This window comes from Lontra canadensis, unplaced genomic scaffold (assembly GCF_010015895.1).
Source record: "Lontra canadensis isolate GAN:19392208 unplaced genomic scaffold, GSC_riverotter_1.0 scaffold195, whole genome shotgun sequence".
Lineage (NCBI taxonomy): Eukaryota > Metazoa > Chordata > Mammalia > Carnivora > Mustelidae > Lontra > Lontra canadensis.
Window position 1 is genome coordinate 114,044 of NW_022631189.1, and position 22,227 is coordinate 136,270.

The 22,227-nt window shown below is 38.2% G+C and overlaps 1 protein-coding gene across 2 annotated transcripts in view; it reads left to right on the forward strand.

Annotated features, from left to right (window-relative positions):
• DNAJC5B (DnaJ heat shock protein family (Hsp40) member C5 beta) overlaps positions 1 to 22,227 on the forward strand; it is a 93,126-nt gene that overhangs the window by 62,822 nt on the left and 8,077 nt on the right. For both annotated transcript variants that reach the window (XM_032847900.1, XM_032847901.1), the window contains exons 4-5: positions 11,059 to 11,272; positions 16,179 to 16,350. In XM_032847900.1, the coding sequence (XP_032703791.1) occupies positions 11,059 to 11,272; positions 16,179 to 16,350 (386 nt within the window). The remainder of the gene's footprint in view (positions 1 to 11,058; positions 11,273 to 16,178; positions 16,351 to 22,227) is intronic.

A 22,227-nucleotide genomic window follows, 5' to 3' on the forward strand; every position in this document is an offset into this window, starting at 1 on the left:
AGGGATAGAGGGCACATACCTCAATATTATCAAAGCCATCTATGAAAAACCCATCGCAAATATCATTCTCAATGGAGAAAAACTGAAAGCATTTCCACTAAGGTCAGGAACACGGCAGGGATGTCCGTTATCACCACTGCTATTCAACATAGTACTAGAAGTCCTAGCCTCAGCAATCAGACAACAAAAAGAAATTAAAGGCATCCAAATCGGCAAAGAAGAAGTCAAACTATCACTCTTTGCAGATGATATGATACTATATGTGGAAAACCCAAAGGACTCCACTCCAAAACTGCTAGAACTGGTACAGGAATTCAGTAAAGTGTCAGGATATAAAATCAATGCACAGAAATCAGTTGCATTTCTCTACACCAACAGCAAGACAGAAGAAAGAGAAATTAAGGAGTCAATCCCATTTACAATTGCACCCAAAACTATAAGATACCTAGGAATAAACCTAACCAAGGAGACTAAGAATCTATACACAGAAAACTATAAAGTACTCATGAAAGAAATTGAGGAAGACACAAAGAAATGGAAAAATGTTCCATGCTCCTGGATTGGAAGAATAAATATTGTGAAAATGTCTATGCTACCTAAAGCAGTCTACACATTTAATGCAATTCCTCTCAAAGTACCCTCCATTTTTTTCAAAGAAATGGAACAAATAATCCTAAAATTTATATGGAACCAGAAAAGACCGCGAATAGCCAAAGGAATATTGAAAAAGAAAGCCAAGGTTGGTGGCATCACAATTCCGGACTTCAAGCTCTACTACAATGCTGTCATCATCAAGACAGCATGGTACTGGCACAAAAACAGACACATAGATCAATGGAACAGAATAGAGAGCCCAGAAATAGACCCTCAACTCTATGGTCAACTAATCTTCGACAAAGCAGGAAAGAATGTCCAATGGAAAAAAGACAGCCTCTTCAATAAATTGTTTTGGGAAAATTGGATAGCCACATGCAGAAAAATGAAATTGGACCATTTCCTTACACCACACACGAAAATAGACTCAAAATGGATGAAGGACCTCAATGTGAGAAAGGAATCCATCCAAATCCTTGAGGAGAACACAGGCGCAACCTCTTCGACCTCAGCCGCAGCAACATCTTCCTAAGAACATCGCCAAAGGCGAGGGAAGCAAGGGCAAAAATGAACTATTGGGATTTTATCAAGATCAAAAGCTTTTGCACAGCAAAGGAAACAGTTCACAAAACCAAAAGACAACTGACAGAATGGGAGAAGATATTTGCAAACGACATATCAGATAAAGGGCTAGTGTCCAGAATCTATAAAGAACTTAGCAAACTCAACACCCAAAGAACAAATAATCCAATCAAGAAATGGGCAGAAGACATGAACAGACATTTCTGCAAAGAAGACATCTAGATGGCCAACAGACACATGAAAATGTTCTCCATATCACTCGGCATCAGGGAAATACAAATCAAAACCACAATGAGATACCACCTCACACCTGTCAGAATGGCTAAAATTAACAAGTCAGGAAATGACAGATGCTGGCGAGGATGCGGAGAAAGGGGAACCCTCCTACACTGTTGATGGGAATGCAAGCTGGTGCAACCACTCTGGAAAACAGCATGGAGGTTCCTCAAAATGTTGAAAATAGAACTACCGTATGACCCAGCAATTGCACTGCTAGGTATTTACCATAAAGATACAAACGTAGTGATCCGAAGGGGCACATGCACCCGAATGTTTATAGCAGCAATGTCTACAATAGCCAAACTATGGAAAGAACCTAGATGTCCATCAACAGATGAATGGATAAAGAAGATGTGGTATATATACACAATGGAATACTATGCAGCCATCAAAAGAAATGAAATCTTGCCATTTGCGACGACGTGGATGGAACTAGAGGGTATCATGCTTAGCGAAATAAGTCAATTGGAGAAAGACAACTATCATATGATCTCCCTGATATGAGGCAGAGGAGATGCAACATGGGGGTTAAGGGGGTAGGAGAAGAGTAAATGAAGCAAGATGGGATTGGGAGGGAGATAAACCATAAGTGACTTTTAATCTCACAAAACAAACTGAGGGTTGCTGGGGGGAGGGGGGTTGGGGGGGTGGGGTTATTATGGACTTTGGGGAGGGCATGTGCTATGGTGAGTGCTGTGAAGTGTGTAAACCTGGCGATTCACAGACCTGTATCCCTGGGGAAAAAAATATATGTTTATAAAAAATAAAATTAAAAAAAAATTTTTTTTTTCCATTCTATTGGGAAATAATTGGCATACATCACATGTGAGTTTAAGGTGTACAGCATGATGATTTGATTTACATACAGTGTGAAATGATTGTTGCAGTAGGCTTGGCTAACATTCATCATGTCCTATAGATACAAAAGAAGGAAAGAGAAAAAAATTTCTGCTTACCGTAAGAACTCTAAGGATTTACTTTTTCACCAACTTCCTATATGTCATATTCTTTTGAACTTCCTATTTTTTTAATTTAATTTTTTAAAGATTTTCATAATTTATTTATTTATTCCTGAGAGAGAGAGAGGCAGGCTTAGGGAGAAGCAGGCTCCCTACAGAGCAAGGACCCAGGTGTGGGACTGAATCCCAGGAGCCTGGGATCATGACCTGAGCTGAAGGAAGATGCTTAACCGACTGAGCTACCCAGGCACCCCTCCTTTAAACTTTTTAAAATACAATATCTGAAAAACAAATCCAATATCTAGTCAAAGTGATAAGCATAGAAGTCAGGACAATATGAACAAAAATCAGCAGAAATGAGAAAATAGACACAGCACCACAGACAACCTCAGGTATTAGAGTTATCAGATATAAATTTTAAAATATCTATGATCACTAACCATCAGGAAAATTCAAATCAAAACCACAATGAGAGACCACCTTACACCAATTAGAATGGCAAAAATTAACAAGAAAGGAAACAAGTGTTGGGGAGAATGTGGAGAAAGGGGACTCTCTTACACTGTTGGTGGGAATGCAAACTGGTACAGCCACTCTGGAAAAGAGTATGGAGGTTCCTCAAGCTCTAAAAATAGAGCTACCCTATAACCCAGCAATTGCATCACTAGGTATTTACCCCAAAAGTACAAAACTTGTGAAAAGAAGGGGCACATGCACCCCAATGTTCATAGCAGCAGTGTCCATAATTGCCAAATTGTGGAAGGAGACGAGATGCCCTTCAACAGAGGAATGGATAAAGAAGATGTGGTTCATATATACAGTGGAATATTATTCAGTCATCAGAAAGGATGAATACCTACCATTTGGATCTACATGGATGGAATTGAAGAAGATTATGCTAAGTGAAATAAGTCAACCAGAGAAAGACAACTATCATATGGTTTCACTCATATGTGGAACATCGGGAATAGAGCAAAGGACAGCAGGGGAAGGTAGGGAAAACTGAATGGGAAGAAATCAGAGAGGGAGATAAACCATGAGAGACTCTGGACTCCAGGAAACAAACTGAGGGCTGCAAAAGGGAGGGGGTGAGGGTATGGGGGTAGCTGAGTGATGGGCATTAAGGAGGGCATGTGGGATGATGAGCACTGGGTGTTATACACAGCTAATTAATCGCTGAACACTACATCAAAAACTAATGATGTGCTATATGTTGGCTAATTGGACATCATAAAAAAATGAATACATATAACAATGTGTTAAAAAATAAAACACAATTAAAATGAGAAAATATCTAGAAGTGAACATTACATACTAAAACTTGTGGAATGAGTAGTACTTAGAGGAAAATTTATAGAATTAGATACACATACTAGAAAACTGTGTCCAGCAATAAATTAAGAAATAATGCATAATGACCAAGTTGAGTTTATCCAAGCACACAGACTTCATTTAACATTAGAAAACCAATCAATCATATTAACAGAGAGAGGGAGAAAAAATGTGTTTCCTCAATAGATGCAGAAAAGACATTTGATAAAATTTAACATCAATTGACTGTTAGTGAATAGTAAAAGAGAAGAACTTGCTTTTTAAAAAGATATTTATTTATTTATTTATTTCAGAAAGAGAGAAAAAGAGAGCACAAGCTTGGGGAGGAGCAGAGGGAAAGGGAGCGAGAGAATCTCAAGCAGACTCTGTGCTGTGCACGGAGCCTAATGCAGGGCTTGATCCCATGACCCTGAGATTATGTATGACCTTAGCTGAAGTCAAGTGTTGGACACTCAAACAACGGAGCTATCCAGACACTCCCCAGAAGAACTTTCCCTTTAAGATACTAAGAGATACTTTAAACTACCATATTCCAAACTATTATTGGCCCAGAAATAGCCAAGCAGACCAATGAAGCTGGACAATCTAGACATATAAGGAAAGGATTTTATTTTTTAAATAAATGGTGCCGGGACAGTTGGATAACCATATTTTAAAGATGAGACTGGACACCTGCATTCTACCACATTGAAAAATCAGTGACAAATCAATTCTTGACTTCCATGTGAAAGGCAAATCTATAAAGGTTTTAGAGTTTAGAATTTATAGGACAATATCTTTCTGAATTCATGATAAAGCTCATCAAATAAATTAAGAATTTCTGTTCATCAAAAGATTCCAGAAAGAAACTAACAACAAGTTCCCAGAAAGGGAGACTGTATATGCAATACATATAAATAACAACAGATTCACATATATAATATGTATTTTTTAAAATACTACAATTTAAACATCAAACTAAAAACAGACAAAAGACTATGCACTTAAATAGATGACATCCAAATGGCATATATATGTGTGTATATATATCAGCCTCATTAGTAATTAGGAAAATGCAAATTAAGCCACAAAGGTGGTGATGTATCGCCAGACTGTCAAACACTCAATGTCCACCAATACCAAATGTCAGGGAGATGTGCACTGGGGCTCCTATATTGGTTTATTATGTTTTCACTTGGGTGTTAGCTTAGTCCAAGAGGACACAGGAGTTCCACTGAACTTCCGATATTATGACAACTATCAAGTTCCATTATCGCAACTCTTGCCATCACCTGGGGTTGCTAATCTAGTTTGTTTTCACCTTCAACTCTGGTTTATAGCAGTTCATTTTCCTATTTATCACCAGTCTCCTTTCCATGATAGCCAATTTTTTCTAGAATGAATAGTCTATGTCTCAGCTCAGATTTTGCTTTCTTTTGCAGCCTGAGCTTTTTCAAACTCAGATTTTGCCTTCTTTTTTTTTTTTTTTTTTTTTTTTCTATCTTTGCAGTAGATGCTGACTCTGTCACAAGGGTAGTTTTAAGGGCTCTAGGATATGGGGGAAAAAATCACTCTTCTTTTTCTGTTATTTCCTCTTAGGCAGCAGGTAGCTTCTTCTGGGACATTGGAAGAGGGGCAATAAACTTTGTGGCGGAGAGAGCTTAGCAGAAAGTCACACCACAATGGAGAATTTTTTTTTTTAAGAGGAGGGTGGATGCAAAGGGCAGAGGGAGAGGGAGAGAGAGAATCTTAAGCAGGTATACAGGCCTCCATCTCCCGACCCTGAGATCGTGACCTGAGCCTAAGTCAAGAGTAGGTTGCTTAACCAACTAAGCTACCCAGGCACCCCCATAATGGAGAAATTTTGAAATAGGAAACAATATGTGGTCATTGGAGAAACCAGCTGGAAATGTATTGAGCAGGGAAAGGCAACTTATAGACACAGCCATGCCAGGATGGGACTTAGTTCCCAGAAGCTTAGATCCCCAAGGTTTCCTGTGGTTTCAACCCCCTGACGGTATATCTGGCCTAGAGGTGAGGGAACATGGTCAGAATCAGGTCTCAGATAACTTAGAGCCTGGTAGACAGCGGTAGATAGATCTGATGTTAAGAGGATTAGATGTTAAGAGGAAGAAAACCGGTCAGAACACTGTAATTCTTATTAGAATTATGCTACTGCCTCAGAATAGGGGCATTAAGTAATTACAACTATATATCCCATGTTTATCTTATCTGACACTCATTGAATTCACTATGCATTTCAGTTGACAGTTGTCATTGGATTTTGAAATGGAAGTTAGAGGAATTGATGCTACTATTCTAACATTAGTTATAGCCATACCAGATTAATAGATGACTAACTATAGAGAGATTTAGAACAAAAGGCATACATTCTGGTTGAGTATTATGTCACTCTTAAGTATAAAATGAGAAATTATAAGATCTTTAAAATGAATTAGGTAAATTTTATATTTAAGTGTACTCTAGGCACTTCCCTTTTACTCTAAATTCCATACGTGCTTCCTTGCTCTATAGGCAATTCCCAAAGATGGATCCTTGACCAACTACTTCCTGAGCAGTTGTGTAATTTTGGCAGCTGCCTCTGCTAGCCATATTTCCCAAGGATTCCTCAGAGCCAAGAGTATCTGCCAAGAGGAGTCAAAATGCTGCTGACGACCAGGAATTGGATTTGTTACAAATGGAGATGGTCCAGCCCTCTGAATTTGCCAAAGCTATTGTTAGAGGAGTGTGATAAATGGTTGAGTGCATCTGCCCTTGTGAGCTGACAGAGAGCTGAGCAGCTTAAAATATGACAGGAAGCCAGGCTTCTCTGGTTAAGTCTCAGGCAGTGTGTATCAGTCTACAACTGAAACCTAAAAACAAGGAAATTTATGCAAAGAGACACTTTCCAGGGGTTTCTTTTTTCAAGGCAGAAGTAATGGCTCTTGTATTTGATAGGCCTGGAAATTATTTCTGGGCCTAGTAGGGGAAAATGTGGCAATTGTATCCCAGGGCACAGTATGAGAATTCCAGGAACATCATCCCATTAAAATTAATGTGTTTAAAGGATCCATTTGATGTTTTTTTGATGATGATCACTGTATCATTGAAGTTAGAGGACTTCTTTCTTCCTTTTTCACCCCTTCTAATTTTGTGGTAGGTCACTTAAGAGAACTAGACATTCAGCTACTAAAAGAGAACAACATTTATAATGAGCTTGGAAATGCTTACAGAAGAAAACTGTGCAAAGTAATCTGTATATTTTTTGTAACAAGAAAAAAAATCATCTATAATCCTAATGTGCAGCTATAAGCACTGTTAATTGTGGTTATAAACTTCCATGTTCTTCTTTCTTTTCTACTGATTTTTCTGCTTTGTTTTTCCTTACATAAAGACATATATACCAATGTGTGTGTGTGTGTGTGTGTGTGTGTGTGTGTGTGTGTGTGTGTGAAGGTCATTAAAGATTTCTATATCACTAAACCCAAGTGATCAATTTTCATCCTCATCATATTTGACCTGTTAATGGTGTTTGACAGAAATGACCACTATCTTCCTTGAAATACTTTGTTCACTTAGATCCCAAGACGCTATATTCTCCAGATTTTTTCTTCTGCATCACTGGCCTTTCTGTTTTAATCCCTCTGCTTGTTCTTCTTTCCTGAAGGCCAGTTTTTTGACTTCTCTTGGACCCACTCCCTTGGGAGTCTTTTCCAGTTTCACGGCTCTAAATACCATTTACCCACTGAGAACTCTCAAACATATATCTCCCACAATAATTCTTGCCAAAACTCCAGACTCATATATCTCTTTTACCTCCATGTCCACTTGGAAGTCCAATAGGCATCTTGAAGTTGTCTAAAATACAACTCTAAATTTTAGCAAACAATGCCCTACTGCAAGAACAAACAAAATCTCTTGCCAACTCATTAAATACTAACTACAAACTTTTGTTTGCTCAGCCCCAAACTCTGGCACCATCTCTGATTTCTCTCTTTCTTTTATATCCCACATCCAATCAATCAGCTAGCCCTCAAAATACATTGAGAAACCAACCACTTCTCATTATATTTTCCACTACCACACTGACCAGAACCACCATGACCTTCGCTAAAAGAGTGTCACTGCTTTGGGTTTTGTCCTATCCAACAGTTAATAATCCTTCTAAAACTAAAGTCAGATCATACCACTCTTTTTCTCTAAAACCCCAATGGCTTCCCATGCCACCTAGACCAAGAGCCAAAGTCCTTAAAAATGGTGTACTAACATTCTATGTGCCTTACTTTTTTAATTTAAAAATATAAAACAGGCAGCATGGTGATGGTTAAGAGCATGTGTTCAGGGTCAGATTGCCTGTATTCAAAGCTGGTTCTAATTATTAGTTGTATGATATTGGGCAAGTTACTTAACTTTCTGGTGGCTAAATTTCCTCATCTGTAAAATGGGATCATTATCATATCTATTTCATAGAGTTGTGAATATTAACAAACTAATATTTGTAACATGCTTATAATAGTGCTCATATATAGCAAAGATTATAAAAGATTTTTAAAATGACAAAATAGGCATTTATGCTATTGGCATGATTTCATCATGAATTCTGCACATCAAAAACATCTCCAGTGGTCCCATCTATAAGAATTTATAGATAACACAAATGTTTCTCAAAAAGCATGAAATGGGGGCGCCTGGGTGGCTCAGTGGGTTAAGGCCTCTGCCTTCAGCTCAGGTCATGATCCAAGGGTCCTGGGATTGAGCCCCGCATCGGGCTCTCTACTTAGTGGGGAGCCTGCTTCCTCCTCTCTCTCTCTGCCTGCCTCTCTGACTACTTGTGATCTCTGTCTGTCAAATAAATAAATTTAAAAAATCTAAAAGAAAAAAAGCATGAAATGTTTTGGTTAAACAAATTTAAAAAATGAACTATCATTGCTTTTGTTTATTCTGAGTTAAGAGTTGAAATAGATTTTATACCATGATTTATACTTTTAAGTACTTTGGTACTTTTTTCTTCAATAACTGTATTTATTAGTCAATGCTCACCACAGTAAGTGAAGCTACCATCCATCACCATACAACAATATGCCAATATTAATTGACTATATTCTACATGCTATACTTTTCATCCCCATGACATTTATTTTATAACAAAGTTTGTACCTCTTAATCCCCTATACCTTTTGTGCCCATTTCCTTTCCCTCTCCACTCTAGTAACCACCGGTTTGTTCTCTGTATTTATGAGTCTGTTTCTGGTTTTGTTTGTGGGTTGGTTGGTTTCGTTTTTCATATTCTACACATAAGTGAAGTCATATAGTATTTGTCTTTCTCTGTCTGACTTACTTCACTTAGCCTCATACCCTTCAGGTCCATTCATGTGCAAATGGCAAGATTTCATTCTTTTTTATGGCTCAGTAATGTTCCATTATGCATATATACCATATATTATCCATAGCCATACCCATATTCATCTATCAATGAACACTTAGGTGGCTTCCGTATCTTGGCTATTGTAGATGATGCTGCAATAAACATAGGGATGCATATATCTTTTCCAATTAGTGTTTTTGTTTTCCTTGGGTAAGTACCCAGAAGTAGAATTACTGAATCATATGGTACTTCTATTTTTAGTTTTTGGAAGAAGCTCCATTCTGATTTTTATAGAGGCAGCAAGAATTCACATTCCACCAACAGTGCACAGGGTTTCCTTTTCTCCATATCCTTGCCAACATTTCTTTTTTCTTGTCTTTTGATACTGGCCATTCTGATTGGTGTGAGATGATATCTCGTTGTGGGTTTGATTTGCATATCCCTGATGATTAGTGATGTTAAGCATCTTTTTACATGTCTGTTGGCCATCTGTATGTCTTGCTTGGAAAAATAACAGATCCTCTGCCCATTTTAAAAAAATTATTGATGTATTTTTAAAGATTTTTTTTTAATTTATTTGACAGAGAGATCACAAGCAGGCAGAGAGGCAGGCAGAGACAGAGAGGGGGGAAGCAGGCTCCCCGCTGAGCAGAGAGCCTGATGTTGGGCTCGATCCCAGGACCCTGAGATCATGACCTGAGCCGAAGGCAGAGACTTTAACCCACTGAGCCACCCAGGTGTCCCCCTCTACCCATTTTTAAATCACATTATTTTTTAAGCACGATGATGCTGAGCTGCTTAATCACCTACTTCCTAACCAGCAATACTTTAATTTCTAAAATAGGTGAGATTTCTTTCTTCCAGTTTACTATGTAGATTGACTTATAAAGTACACTTTACTTTTCTGTTCTATTTATGGTCCATTATTATTGCATTAAAATGAAATGGTTTAATCTAAACTAAAACAAAAGCTTAGGGTATATTCCTACATATATAGCTATCATGGCCACAGTAGAGAGAAAAAGTCATACAAAATTTCCAGTACCGAGTTATAAAATTCATTGAGTATGTGTAGTGGAAAAATTACTACAGGCTCAGTTTTTTAACATGGTTTTAATAATTATTTAAATCTGTCTGTAAAGGAAAGTGAAGGAAAATGGCCACCAGTTACTCCCCTGACAATCATAGCTCAGTTCTTACATTCATTTCACAGGGTTATACTTGAGTATAACTGAAGAATAAATAACCCTCAAATATCTCCCTCCCCCTCACACACTGTAACATACCCTTCAGGAAATGACTTATGATCACAGAGAAGAGAGCACTTTTTACACAAGTAAATTTCTACAGATTATTCAAAATGGAAAGACCTATTTGAAAAGAAGTCAAATATACATTCGAAAACAAAGGAAGTCATAGTAGCTGCTCATTAAAATGAAAGGGACTAAGGATTTGTGTGAGATTTGTGAAAAGGGTCATATTACTTATCCAAGGTAATATGAATCAGATTTTTTTTGACAGTTGAGTTTAACTTTTTGAATATGTGGTATGAAGTTTTGTTAATTCTAGAAACTTGTTCCAGTTCTAAGTGGAATTTTGATATAAACTGACCCTATTGCACAAACTCTTAAAGGCCTCTGCATGTTGAAGTGGGCCACTGATCGGCTCCCAGGTAAAAATAAAGTTCACATATTTGCCAACAGCAAAAACATACTCCACAACTATGCAGCAGTTTGAGAATTCCTTTGAGGATGTGAGGACAGAAACAATCCTACTGTGCCTGCACATCAGAAACAAGAGACAACATCTAATGAAAACTTGCTCAGTTACACCAACATTTTTGTGAAACTTACCACCTCACAGTAATTACCTGTAAACACAATGTACAAATGAATAGCTTTCCTCCTAAAATGTCACTGCAATTGTTGTCAAATAACCCTTTTCCTCACTTTTTTTTAATTTTAAAAGAAAATTGGCCCTGAAACACCATCCAGACAAGAATCCAGATGACCCAGCTGCTGCTGAGAGGTTTAAAGAAATCAACAACGCCCATACAATACTTACTGACATGTCAAAGAGAAACATATATGACAAGTATGGATCTCTGGGACTCTATGTGGCTGAGCAATTTGGAGATGAAAATGTTAATACCTACTTCATGCTGTCAAGCTGGTGGGCAAAGGTAAAGCAGTTTTTTCTTTTAAAAATGATATCCTAGAAAAATCATGGTATTATTCACTCTTTAGACTCCATTTCAGAGAAAACCTAACCTTCACTGTATTACTAAACTCTTGTAAATAAAAAGAGATACCGATTCGACCAAAAGCTGTTATTTGAGGATCCATTTTGTTTTGTTTTAGCTCATCAAATAATTATAAAATACAGTATGACTTAAAATACCTCTAGACATTCGTTATAATTGAATTTGAGGCTTTAGGTTAATTCTGACTGCCCTCCCTCTCCCTGTAATGACTAATTAAGAACTGACTCACTGCTCAAAAACAATTTATTAGTGTGACAAGTGCTTACTAAATCATTATAGGACAAATTTAGCCATGTACTTTACTATCTATAGCATAAGCTACCTGAGCAAACATAGTACTTGGGAGAATGTGTGGTAATTATGTCATAGGCTCACATGGGGCCTGACTTCAAGTAGTGGAGAAGGAAATGAGCTGGAAAAAGTGAGAATTAAGTAGTGCTGGACAGGGTGTCGAAGAGACACAGAGGGGAAAAAAAAGTATATCTGGTCAAGAAGAAGGCAATGTTTTTAAGGATTTAGTGCAGTCAGAATTGACTTTTGACAGTAAGTTTTGTGTGGTTTCCTAGGAATACCTAGTGTTTGATGATGAGTGTTTGATGATGGTTACATATTTGGTTATGAATTTTAATATCCTTATCTTCTGATAAAAGTATATTTACATGTGAACCATATATATGGTCCATCAGCTTATTTTTTGGACAGTTCATATATTTTGTGAAAGCATATGAACTCACATTCATATGGGTACTAATTAATAATTTTAAAAACTACAGATTTCCAAAAAGAGGGACTGCTATTTTCTTCCACTAGAATAAATCTTGCTAAATTGAAGAGTTTTATATATGCAGGAGGAGAGAGAATATATTTTTATACATAAGCATGGAGAGTCTGCAACCTGAAGGCTCACTTGTCTTCTACAGTCTTCCAAATTTCTTTTTGTAGAGATAACTGGGATTCCCACTGAAATTCCCTTTCCCTATTGTTGAAGACCTGGGAGGGAAACAAGTTCCCACTGAGTGGATTGGACTTTGGAATGAGAGTGTATATAATGACAATGTCTTTTATGATAAATGGAGTGTTCATATAACAATGTGGGCTTGCCTGTGAATCTAACCTCCAGGTATGACATTCTCTCCATGGGAAGGTGCATCTGGCCTTCTAGATAATTTACACACTAGCACCTGGTTGCATATTGGGGCTAGCCTTCATAAAAACAAGAATAGGCTTCCTTGCTGAGGAAGTTGACAAAACTGACCAAAATTCATATAGAAAAGCAGAAGCTGTCCAGTAGTATAAGAAGTATGTGAAATAATTCCTAATATGGATCTTTAAGATAAGGTTATTAAAAAAATCCACGTTCTTCTTCTGTTTATGTCAAAAACCTCATTGTGCAGTGCCCATTAGAGTGGGATGGCATATAATGACCGTGTATTAAGTATGCACTGCAAGAATGATTTATGGTACCATTGAAAATACGTATTTCAAAATATTGGACTCCTACTTATGCCTAGTAGTGTGCTAAGAACTGTAAGTATACAAGGCAAGGTTATTTCTGCAAAAGGTAAACAATCTAGTTGGAATAATTAAAGAACAAAACAGTATATGGATTAAAGGAAATTTTTGGAGAAGGGAAAAATATGGGAATTGCATGGTAAAGACAAAAAAGGACAAAGGTAGGTAAAGAAAGAAGGAGCTGGTTGGGGCAGTAACTCAGGAATACTGCACAGGAGGGTTTTGGAGGCAGTTGGTGAGGCGAAGGGTGTTATAGTTTTGTTTTCAGAGTAATTTATTTAAGTCTATGAAAATGTAGAATATACACGGCAAAAAGATGATCGACATGAGAAGTGTGACTAAAGCTACCTCACTCCAAGCCACTGTAGGCTCCATGCCATCATGGGGGCCAGGGTTAGGGATGGGGAGCTGGTCTAGGAAGCAGGAATGAGACAGATGAGGTTCATTAATGTTAAAGATTTCTACCCTAAGTTTCTGAAGAAGTGCATACGAATAAGATGATCTTCATCCACTTCCTCTTTTTAGATAAAATCTGCATTCTTATTCAAAGATGTATAAAACACTTCCCAGATTAAATAACATATTTTTTAAAAAATCAAATTTATTTTCCTCAATTTACAAAAGTTGGCATATTTTAACTTAAATTGGAGGTTGGGGAAGTTCTTTTTATTTGTAACTACGACAGACTTAGTAAAACAAACTTTTTATCTTAATCTTTTTAAAGTATTTTTATTTATTTATTTTTGAGAGAGAGAAAATGAGCATGGTGAGGGGAAGATGAGCAAGGAGCCTGATACAGGACTCAATCCCAGGACTCTGGGATCAGGACCTGAGCTGAAGACAGATGCTTAACTAACTGAGCCACCCAGGGACCCTTAAGCAAACCTTTTATATGCTTGTGGGAAAACCCTGGTGCTGGATGTTCATTAGGAGGAACAAAACATTTGTTTATCCGTTACTTCATAATTCATTAATTCAATAAGTATTTATCTTCCACAGGACATGAACTAAATCTTTAGGAGGGACTGAAGGATGACTAACATATAGTTCCAGCCTTCAAGAACCTCAGTCTAATGTGAGACAGACATATAAGTGATCAATGTCCTAAAGTGTCAACAACAACAACAAAAATGTGGGGGAAATGTTTACGTACAGTTGGGGCACAAAGGAGGGAGTAACTATTTGAGTGGGGGGGGATCAGGAAAGATGTCAGAGAGAGGATCTTTGAGATGAACCTTGAACACAGAGTGGGCATTTTTTAGATGGCTGGGGAATGGGAAGGAGCCCTATGGGCAGATGGATCCACAGGGAAAGCAAAGCTAGGGTAGGTACAGCAGGAACAGGGCTGTGCTAATTCACTGAAGGGTTTTAAGCCAGACGACTATTAATAAGGAGCTCGAGCCTTTCCTGAGAGGCAGGAAAGTTGTTACATGGGTTCAAGAGAATGTGTATTTCAGAAAGTTCCAACTACAACGTGCAGAATAGAATAGGAGGCAAGAGTAGAAGCAGGGAGGCCAGTTAGGAGGCCTCCAGTTAGGAATGAAAAAAGTGAAAGGCAGAGATAATGAGATCTTTCTAAAGTCCTACTGGTCAGAATAGAGACAGAGAGGGCGGGTATAAGAGATCTTGAAGAACTGGCAGGACTTGGTGACTAAGAGAAATGTGGAGGTGGGAGGGAAAGCTATCAAAACTCTTCTTTGATGAGAATGATTCGGTCCCCTTGGTTAGCTCATTTGATCTGTAGGGGTTTTTTGTTGTTTTGTTTGCTCTATTCTTTTTTTTTTTAAGATTTTTAAAAATTATTTATTTATTTGACAGACAGAGATCACAAGTAGGCAGAGAGGCAGGCAGAGAGAGAGAGAGAGAGGGAGAGAGAGGAGGAAGCAGGCTCCCCGCTGAGCAAGAGCCAGATGTGGGGCTCAATCCCAGGACTCTGGGATCATGACCTGAGCCGAAGGCAGAGGCTTTAACCCACTGAGCCACCCAGGCACCCCTTGTTTGCTCTTATTTTTTTTTTATTTCTTTTCAGCATAACAGAATTCATTGTTTATGCACCACACCCAGTGCTCCATGCAATATGTGCCCTCCGTAATACCCACCACCTGGCTCCCCCCAACCTTCCATCCCCCGCCCCTTCAAAACTCTCAGATTGTTTTTCAGAGTCCATAGTCTCTCATGGTTCATCCCCCCCTCCAATTTCCCTCAACTCCCTTCTCCTCTCCTTCTCCCTATGTCCTCCATGTTATTTGTTATGCTCCACAAATAAGTGAAACCATATGATAATTGACTCTCTCTGCTTGCCTTATTTCACTCAGCATAATCTCTTCCAGTCCCGTCCATGTTGCTACAAAAGTTGGGTATTCATCCTTTCTGATGGAGCCATAATATTCCATAGTGTATATGGATCACATCTTCCTTATCCATTCGTCCATTGAAGGGCATCTTGGTTCTTTCCAGTTTGGCAACCGTGGCCATTGCTGCTATAAACACTGGGGTACAGATGGCCCTTCTTTTCACTACATCTGTATCTTTGGTGTAAATACCCAGTAGTGCAATTGCAGGGCCATAGGGAAGCTCTATTTCTAATTTCTTAAGGAATCTCCACACTGTTCTCCAAAGTGGCTACACCAACTTGCATTCCCACCAACAGTGCAAGAGGGTTCCCCTTTCTCCACATCCTCTCCAACACACGTTGTTTCCTGCCTTGCTAATTTTGGCCATTCTAACTGGTATAAGGTGGTATCTCAATGTGGTTTTAATTTGAATCTCCCTGATGGCTAGTGATGATGAACATTTTTTCATGTGTCTGATAGCCATTTGTATGTCTTCATTGGAGAAGTGTCTGTTCATGTCTTCTGCCCATTTTCTGACATGATTATTTGTTTTGTGTGTGTTGAGTTTGAGAAGTTCTTTATAGATCCTGGATATCAGCCTTTTGTCTGCACTGTCATTTGCAAATATCTTCTCCCATTCCGTGGGTTGCCTCTTTGTTTTCTTGACTGTTTCCTTTGCTGTGCAGAAGCTAATGACCACCATAGCTTATGAATAAAGCAGAAAACATCACCCTTCATTACTTAGGCTACAAGTCACTTCCTGTGAACTTGTTAGACAAAACTTTATAAGGAATTTGTTTCCAAGGTAACTAAAAATCTATTTCTTGTATGGAATAGGATGAGGGTGACTATGGGGTCTGCAGGGTGAACCGCGTTATCTTCAGGTCTCTGAAGATACATGGAGTCACACTTAATTTCTGGGATTCTCCCATACCCCACCACCCTTCAACCCTATTTTGCTTTGCCTCTGTCTCCCCTAGACCCTGTTTGTCATCATTGGCCTCTTGACTGGCTGTTATTTCTGCTGCTGCCTATGCTGCTGTTGCAACTGTTGCTGTGGACACTGCCGGCCCAAATCATCGGTGCCAGAAGAGGACTTCTATGTGTCCCCAGAGGATCTTGAGGAGCAGATCAAAACTGACATGGAGAAAGGTGGAGTAAGATGAGAGCGGAGCTAATGGGTGTCCCTTCACAGACCTGACCAAGCATGAGGTCCCTGATGACAATTGTCACTAACGTGAGAGAGATCCTACACAATGAGGGGAATCCCAAAGATATTCACTTTTGGTACCTATTTTGAAAAGGATGAAAGGACAGTTCCCTTTCCCAGCTGCAGAAAAAAACAGAATTTGACACCATTAAAAAGAAATCACAAAATATGCTGATCACAAAGCAAAGCTGGTACAATTCATGATCTCGGTACAGGAGCATAAGCTCTAGGTGCAGGGAGGTTTGGGTGGGAATGCTCAGCCGTACACAAGAACCAAGCCTGTTACCTTGGGATCTCTATTTAAATAGAAGGGAACGGACATCAGGAAATGTCAACAACCCTTGACTTTTTCTTCTTTCTGATCACTTGATAATGAGTTTTGGGTAAGACTGGCGAAGGGTGATCTTTCTTTTCTTACAAATCCACACATCCAGAGCTAGCCTCAGCCAGCATCAAGAATACTGTCCTGTGGAAATGGGACTATTTGCTTTGCTAATTCACCTCCACATGTTTGTCTATTTGTATACATGGCCATGACATAGTATTTGATTCATCAAGCTCACTCCACCCAGAATTGATAAAGAAAAAAAAATATAAAGAAAGATGAAACCTCACAGAATTCACAACACCAGGAATACTTCATATGCTCTGGGAAATGCCTTTGTGTAAACAAGCTGGAGTCAAACCTGCCATTGTCCTTTCTGTCTTGCAGCCATAATCCTCCTATCATTTTCTCCTATACAATGCCTCTTTATTCAGTATTACAGACTTCATCACTAAATCACAAAGAACCCTGCGCAGCCAAATATAAGAATTACTTAATAATTCAGACAGGGACCCATTGTTGTCAGAATTGCTGATATTAGGAATGGTACACTTCTCTGCGCTGGACTGGACTCTGATTCTTTTGATCACAATGAAACAAAATTTCTATGACATCAAGCAGCAGAGACTATTTAAAATCTTCCACATACTTTTTATTCCCTACCAAATGTGATGCTAAGTAATAGTGTTGTTACCGGCCCTGAGTCCAGCTTGAAGGAAGAAATCTTCCATTATGTGAATCACACCTAGTCCAGACCATTTTAGAATTGGGAGTCAGAGAGGACTGATGGATTTTCCTACAACCTGTGACCCCTTTCTATGGGGACTACTGGGTGGTCATTCTGGAAAACAGGGGAGTTACTCTAACAATTTTTTTAAAAAAGACTTTATATATACATTTGAGAGAGAGAGAGAGAGCGAGAGCACACAAGCAGGGGGAGCAGCAGAGGGAGAGGGAGAAGCAGGCTCTTCACCGAGCAGGGAGCCCGATGTGTGACTTGATCCCAGGACCCCGGGATCATGACCTGAGCCGAAGGCAGAGGCTCAACCATCTGAGCCACCCAGGCGCCCCTAACAATTTTTTATTACTGCCCCTGGAAACAAATTATGGGCCCATGGTGAAATATAATTATAATTGCATTTTGCCTAATTTGGGATATAAAAGGACAATTAATCTTTTAATGAGGACATACATATCAAAAAGAGCAAGAAGCAGTACTACTTAAAAATGGGTTAAACAGAAATATATATATATGTAAGCACTTCTCCATGGAAGGGCCATTAACCTTGCATAACTTGCTTAAGAATGATGACTCCAGTTCATTAATCCCATCTGCCTTTGCAAGGGAGATAAATTGTTATAAGACCACATTAGCTGGCTCTGTTGTCTATAGGATCTCCCATAGCATCCATCAATCCAGTACAATATTCAGTTACTAATAGAGGATAGGAAGGGATGGTGAGATAGGAAAGTACTGTCATCATCGACTGTGTCGACCTTATCTTAACTTTTCCTACATAGTGCAGAAACCAAAACTAGGCGAATTGAACCTAGATATCCCAAATCACTGGTTCACACTTCTCTGAAAAGCCTCAAAGTCTCTCATCTTTTAAATTAGATGAAAGCTCCACCAAGTCATTTCAGCAGACCTCCTCTTCAGTTTTCTTTTCTGGAACAGAAATTTATACTCAGTGCCAAATTCCACCCAGGTTTCCTTCCTACAGGATGACTGGTGATAAATCTGTGTGCCTCTCACTGTTCTCAGTTCTGACAACCCAGAGTTACCAATTCCATTGCAGAGGTCATATTCTAGACTAAGTAAAGCATGATTTCACTTGACTGTATTACTAAGAATCCTTAAGCAAAAGGAAAAGATTTATTCCATGCCCAAACATTTAAAAGCTCTACGAAGAGTTGATCCAAGTTTTAGAGGACCAGACACTTAACACAACTTGGGCAGTGCTCCTTAAGAAAAAAAAAGCACAAAGTTACAAATACAAAATTAGGTCTGAAAGCAAATATTTGTAATGAGAAAAAGAAATCACAACAAATTGCAAAGCTTAAAAACTGAAGATACCATAAATATCACAAAGTCTAGAAAAATAGCAATAGTTTACTTAACTGCCTGGCACACCACTGTAATACTGTCCCCCTGTGTTTTCTGGATGCACTACTCTTTGCCTCTTCATTTAACAATAATTTTGGAATATCATTTTCTATAGGAAGAATAGGAAATTCTGTTTTTCCTCTAGCATGTTTGATCAAAATTTGTTTTCTCTCATGGTTTTATAACTCATTAGTGATAATGTCAATTTTTAGGGATAGCTATTAAATTTGGGAAGACTAGTCTATTTCATCTATAAGGCATATGACTGGGAAGAATTTTTCACAGGCCACTTTTTCAGTCTTCACATTTCCAACTTTGTTTCCCCTCCATCACCCCTCCAATATCAGAGCCCCCTGGGCACAATCATACAGGGTGACATCCCCTCTGCCATGGATTTTCATGTCTCCTCAGCAAGTGAACTGGCATAGGGAGCTATAGGAGTATTCCTCAAGCCATTCCTATGCCAGTATGGCTAGCAAAAACTAACTATATACAGATTTGCTGCAAACCACAAAAACATATGCCACTAAACTCAAATGAAGCTATCTAACAACTCTCAACTCATCCCCAAAATATCTCCCCTCTGTTGCCCCTCATCAAAAAGAAATGTTTGATGGAGGGAAAATCAAAGTGCAAAAAGATCCGGTTTTGGCTGATTATGGTTAAAACACCTTACTTTTGCAAATCTACAAAAATATAAGCACTTTGCTTATATTTCTGAGGAACCCAAGGGCCCTCAGAGAGATCTGCACAAATAGAGGTCCCTGAAGGTTCAATTTCATTGACCGTATTGTAAATTCACCACCGCTCTTCAGTCTAACATTTCATTATGAAAATTTGTGCCTTATTTGCACCGAGGTACACTAGTTTCAGATTTTTACTCCATGAATTCAGAGACTTAATGTAGTTTACAGATAAAATTAGTGTAAGTTAGGTCTTAGAAAGATGAAAAAGCAGATTCCATGTGAAGATTTCTGGACTGTGATCCAATAAATGGAATGTGGGCTCTTCTGTTCTACAAAAGAAGGGGACCCACTGAAAGTTGTTTAAGAAAATACACTTGTGGGGCACCTGGGTGGCTCAGTGGGTTAAGCCTCTGCCTTCAGCTCAGGTCATGATCCCAGGGTTCTGGGATCGAGCCCCACATCGGGCTCTCTGCTCCGCAGGGAGCCTGCTTCCTCCTCTCTCTCTGCCTCTCTGCCTACTTGTGATCTCTCTCTGTCAAATAAATAAATAAAATCTTAAAAAAAAAGAAAAAGAAAAAGAAAATACACTTGAGGTGGCTTGTCTGGGTAGTTCAGTCAGTTGAGCACCCAGCTCTTGGTTCCAGCTCAGGTCATGATCTCAGGGTCCTGAGACTGAGCCCCAAGTTGGCTCAGTGGTGAGTCTACTTAAGATTCCCTCCCTTTGCTCTGCCCTGCTTGTGCATGCTCTTTCTCTAAAATGAATTTTAAGAAAACAGAAAATATACTTGAAAGCAGTTACTAGTCATTCAGATATCAATCTACTCAACACAAATGATAAGCAGCACACATCAAGATTTGAGTCCATTAGCAGGCATTGGTGAGCCCAGGGGCTTTAAGACTTTTTTTTTCCCCAATGATTCTGAAATTTAAAAAAATATGGCAAACATTTTCTCACTTAGGGAATTCTTAATTATCTTACATGGAATCTAAACATAAAATCTTAGGAGTTTCAAGTTGGAAGAAATCCAAATAGTTAACCCTCACCTCCCCAAAACTTTTCTAGCAGACTGTTGCCTAGCCTCATTTGAAAGCTGCCAATGGTGGGGAGGTTTGGGACCTTGTATAAAAGTAAGAGATATTCATAAAAATTCAATAACTGCAGAAGAATACAGAGTCAAAAGCAAATTTACACCAACATCCTGGTACCAGCTCCCCAAGGATAACAACATTTTTAAAAATTTTTATGTAAATATTTATGGGGTTTTGTTTTACTATGTCGACATATATTTTTTGCTTCTTTGCAGAGCAAAAATTTTGATGAACAAGCTGTCAAATTTTTAAGTGGATTATGCTTTTAATGTCATGTCTAAGAACTTTTAGCCTAACCCTAAGTCATGAAGATTTTTCTCCAATGTTTTCTAAAAGTGTTACAGTTTCATGTCTAATATTTTGATCTATGACCTATTTTGAGTTCATTTTTATTTATGGTGTGAGACTTAGGTCAACTTTTTTTTCTTGCACATGAAGCTTAATTGTTCTAACACCATTTGTTGAAAAGATTATCCTTTCTCCATTGAATTGTTTTGCCCCTGTCAAAAATCAATTGGCCATATTTCTATGGTTTATTTATGGACTCTATTCTGTTCCTTTGAGCTATGTGTGTATCCCTTTACCAATAACACACCGTCTTGCTTTCTGCAACTTTAAAGTAAGTCTTAAAATCAGCTAATGTGATTCCTCCAACTTTATTCTTTTTCAAAACTGTTTTGGCAATTCTAGTTTGTCTTTCCATATAAATTTTGGTATGAGTTTGTCTAAATCCACAGAAAAATACCAATTTTTAAAATTAGAATTGCATTAAATTTGTGTATTAATTTGGAAAAAAAATTGAAATCTTTATTACTATGTTGAATCTTCCAATCCCAACACAATATGTGTCTATAGTTATAGGTCTCATTTGATTTCTTTTATGAGTGTAGTATAGTTTTCAGCATACAGAGATGGTATATGTTTTGTTAAATCGGTACCTAAGTATTTCATTTTGGGGAGGACTATTAGAAATGGCATTAGTTTTAATTTGGGCTTCCAATTGTTCATAACAAATATTTACAATCATTTTCATGTATTGACTTTGTATCTTGTGTTCTTGTTAAGTTCACTTATTAATTTGTATTTTTGTGTGTGAATTCTTTGGGGTTTTCTATGATGACAATTATGTCATCTACAAATAGGAATGGTCTTATTTCTTCCATTCCAATCTGCATGCCTTTTATTTCTTTTTCTTGCTTTATTGCACAGACTAGGATTTCCAACACTGGGTTTATTGTTCTGCTGTCACCATCTTCAAATTCTTAGCTTTTGAATTGGGTATGCCACATTTTCATTTTGCATTGGGTTTTGTAGTCATATAGCCAGTCCTGCTGAAATAATTCCCTGTATGGACTACAGATACTTATTTCAAGCTTGATACTCACTGGTAAGGAATAGAATAAAATGCCTCCACAGCACAATACTCTGTTTTTAGGGAAGACTGAAGCTAACTGAGATGATAAGGTAGGGTGGGGAGAAGTAGGTGGAGCATGGGTTTTATATTATCAATCTAAATGCTATGCTACAGATTATACTGTGTTTAGAGATTTGGCCTGCATATTAAGATTATGACTGAAAATTTATTTTTCATATGTGAGTATTAATTTTTGAA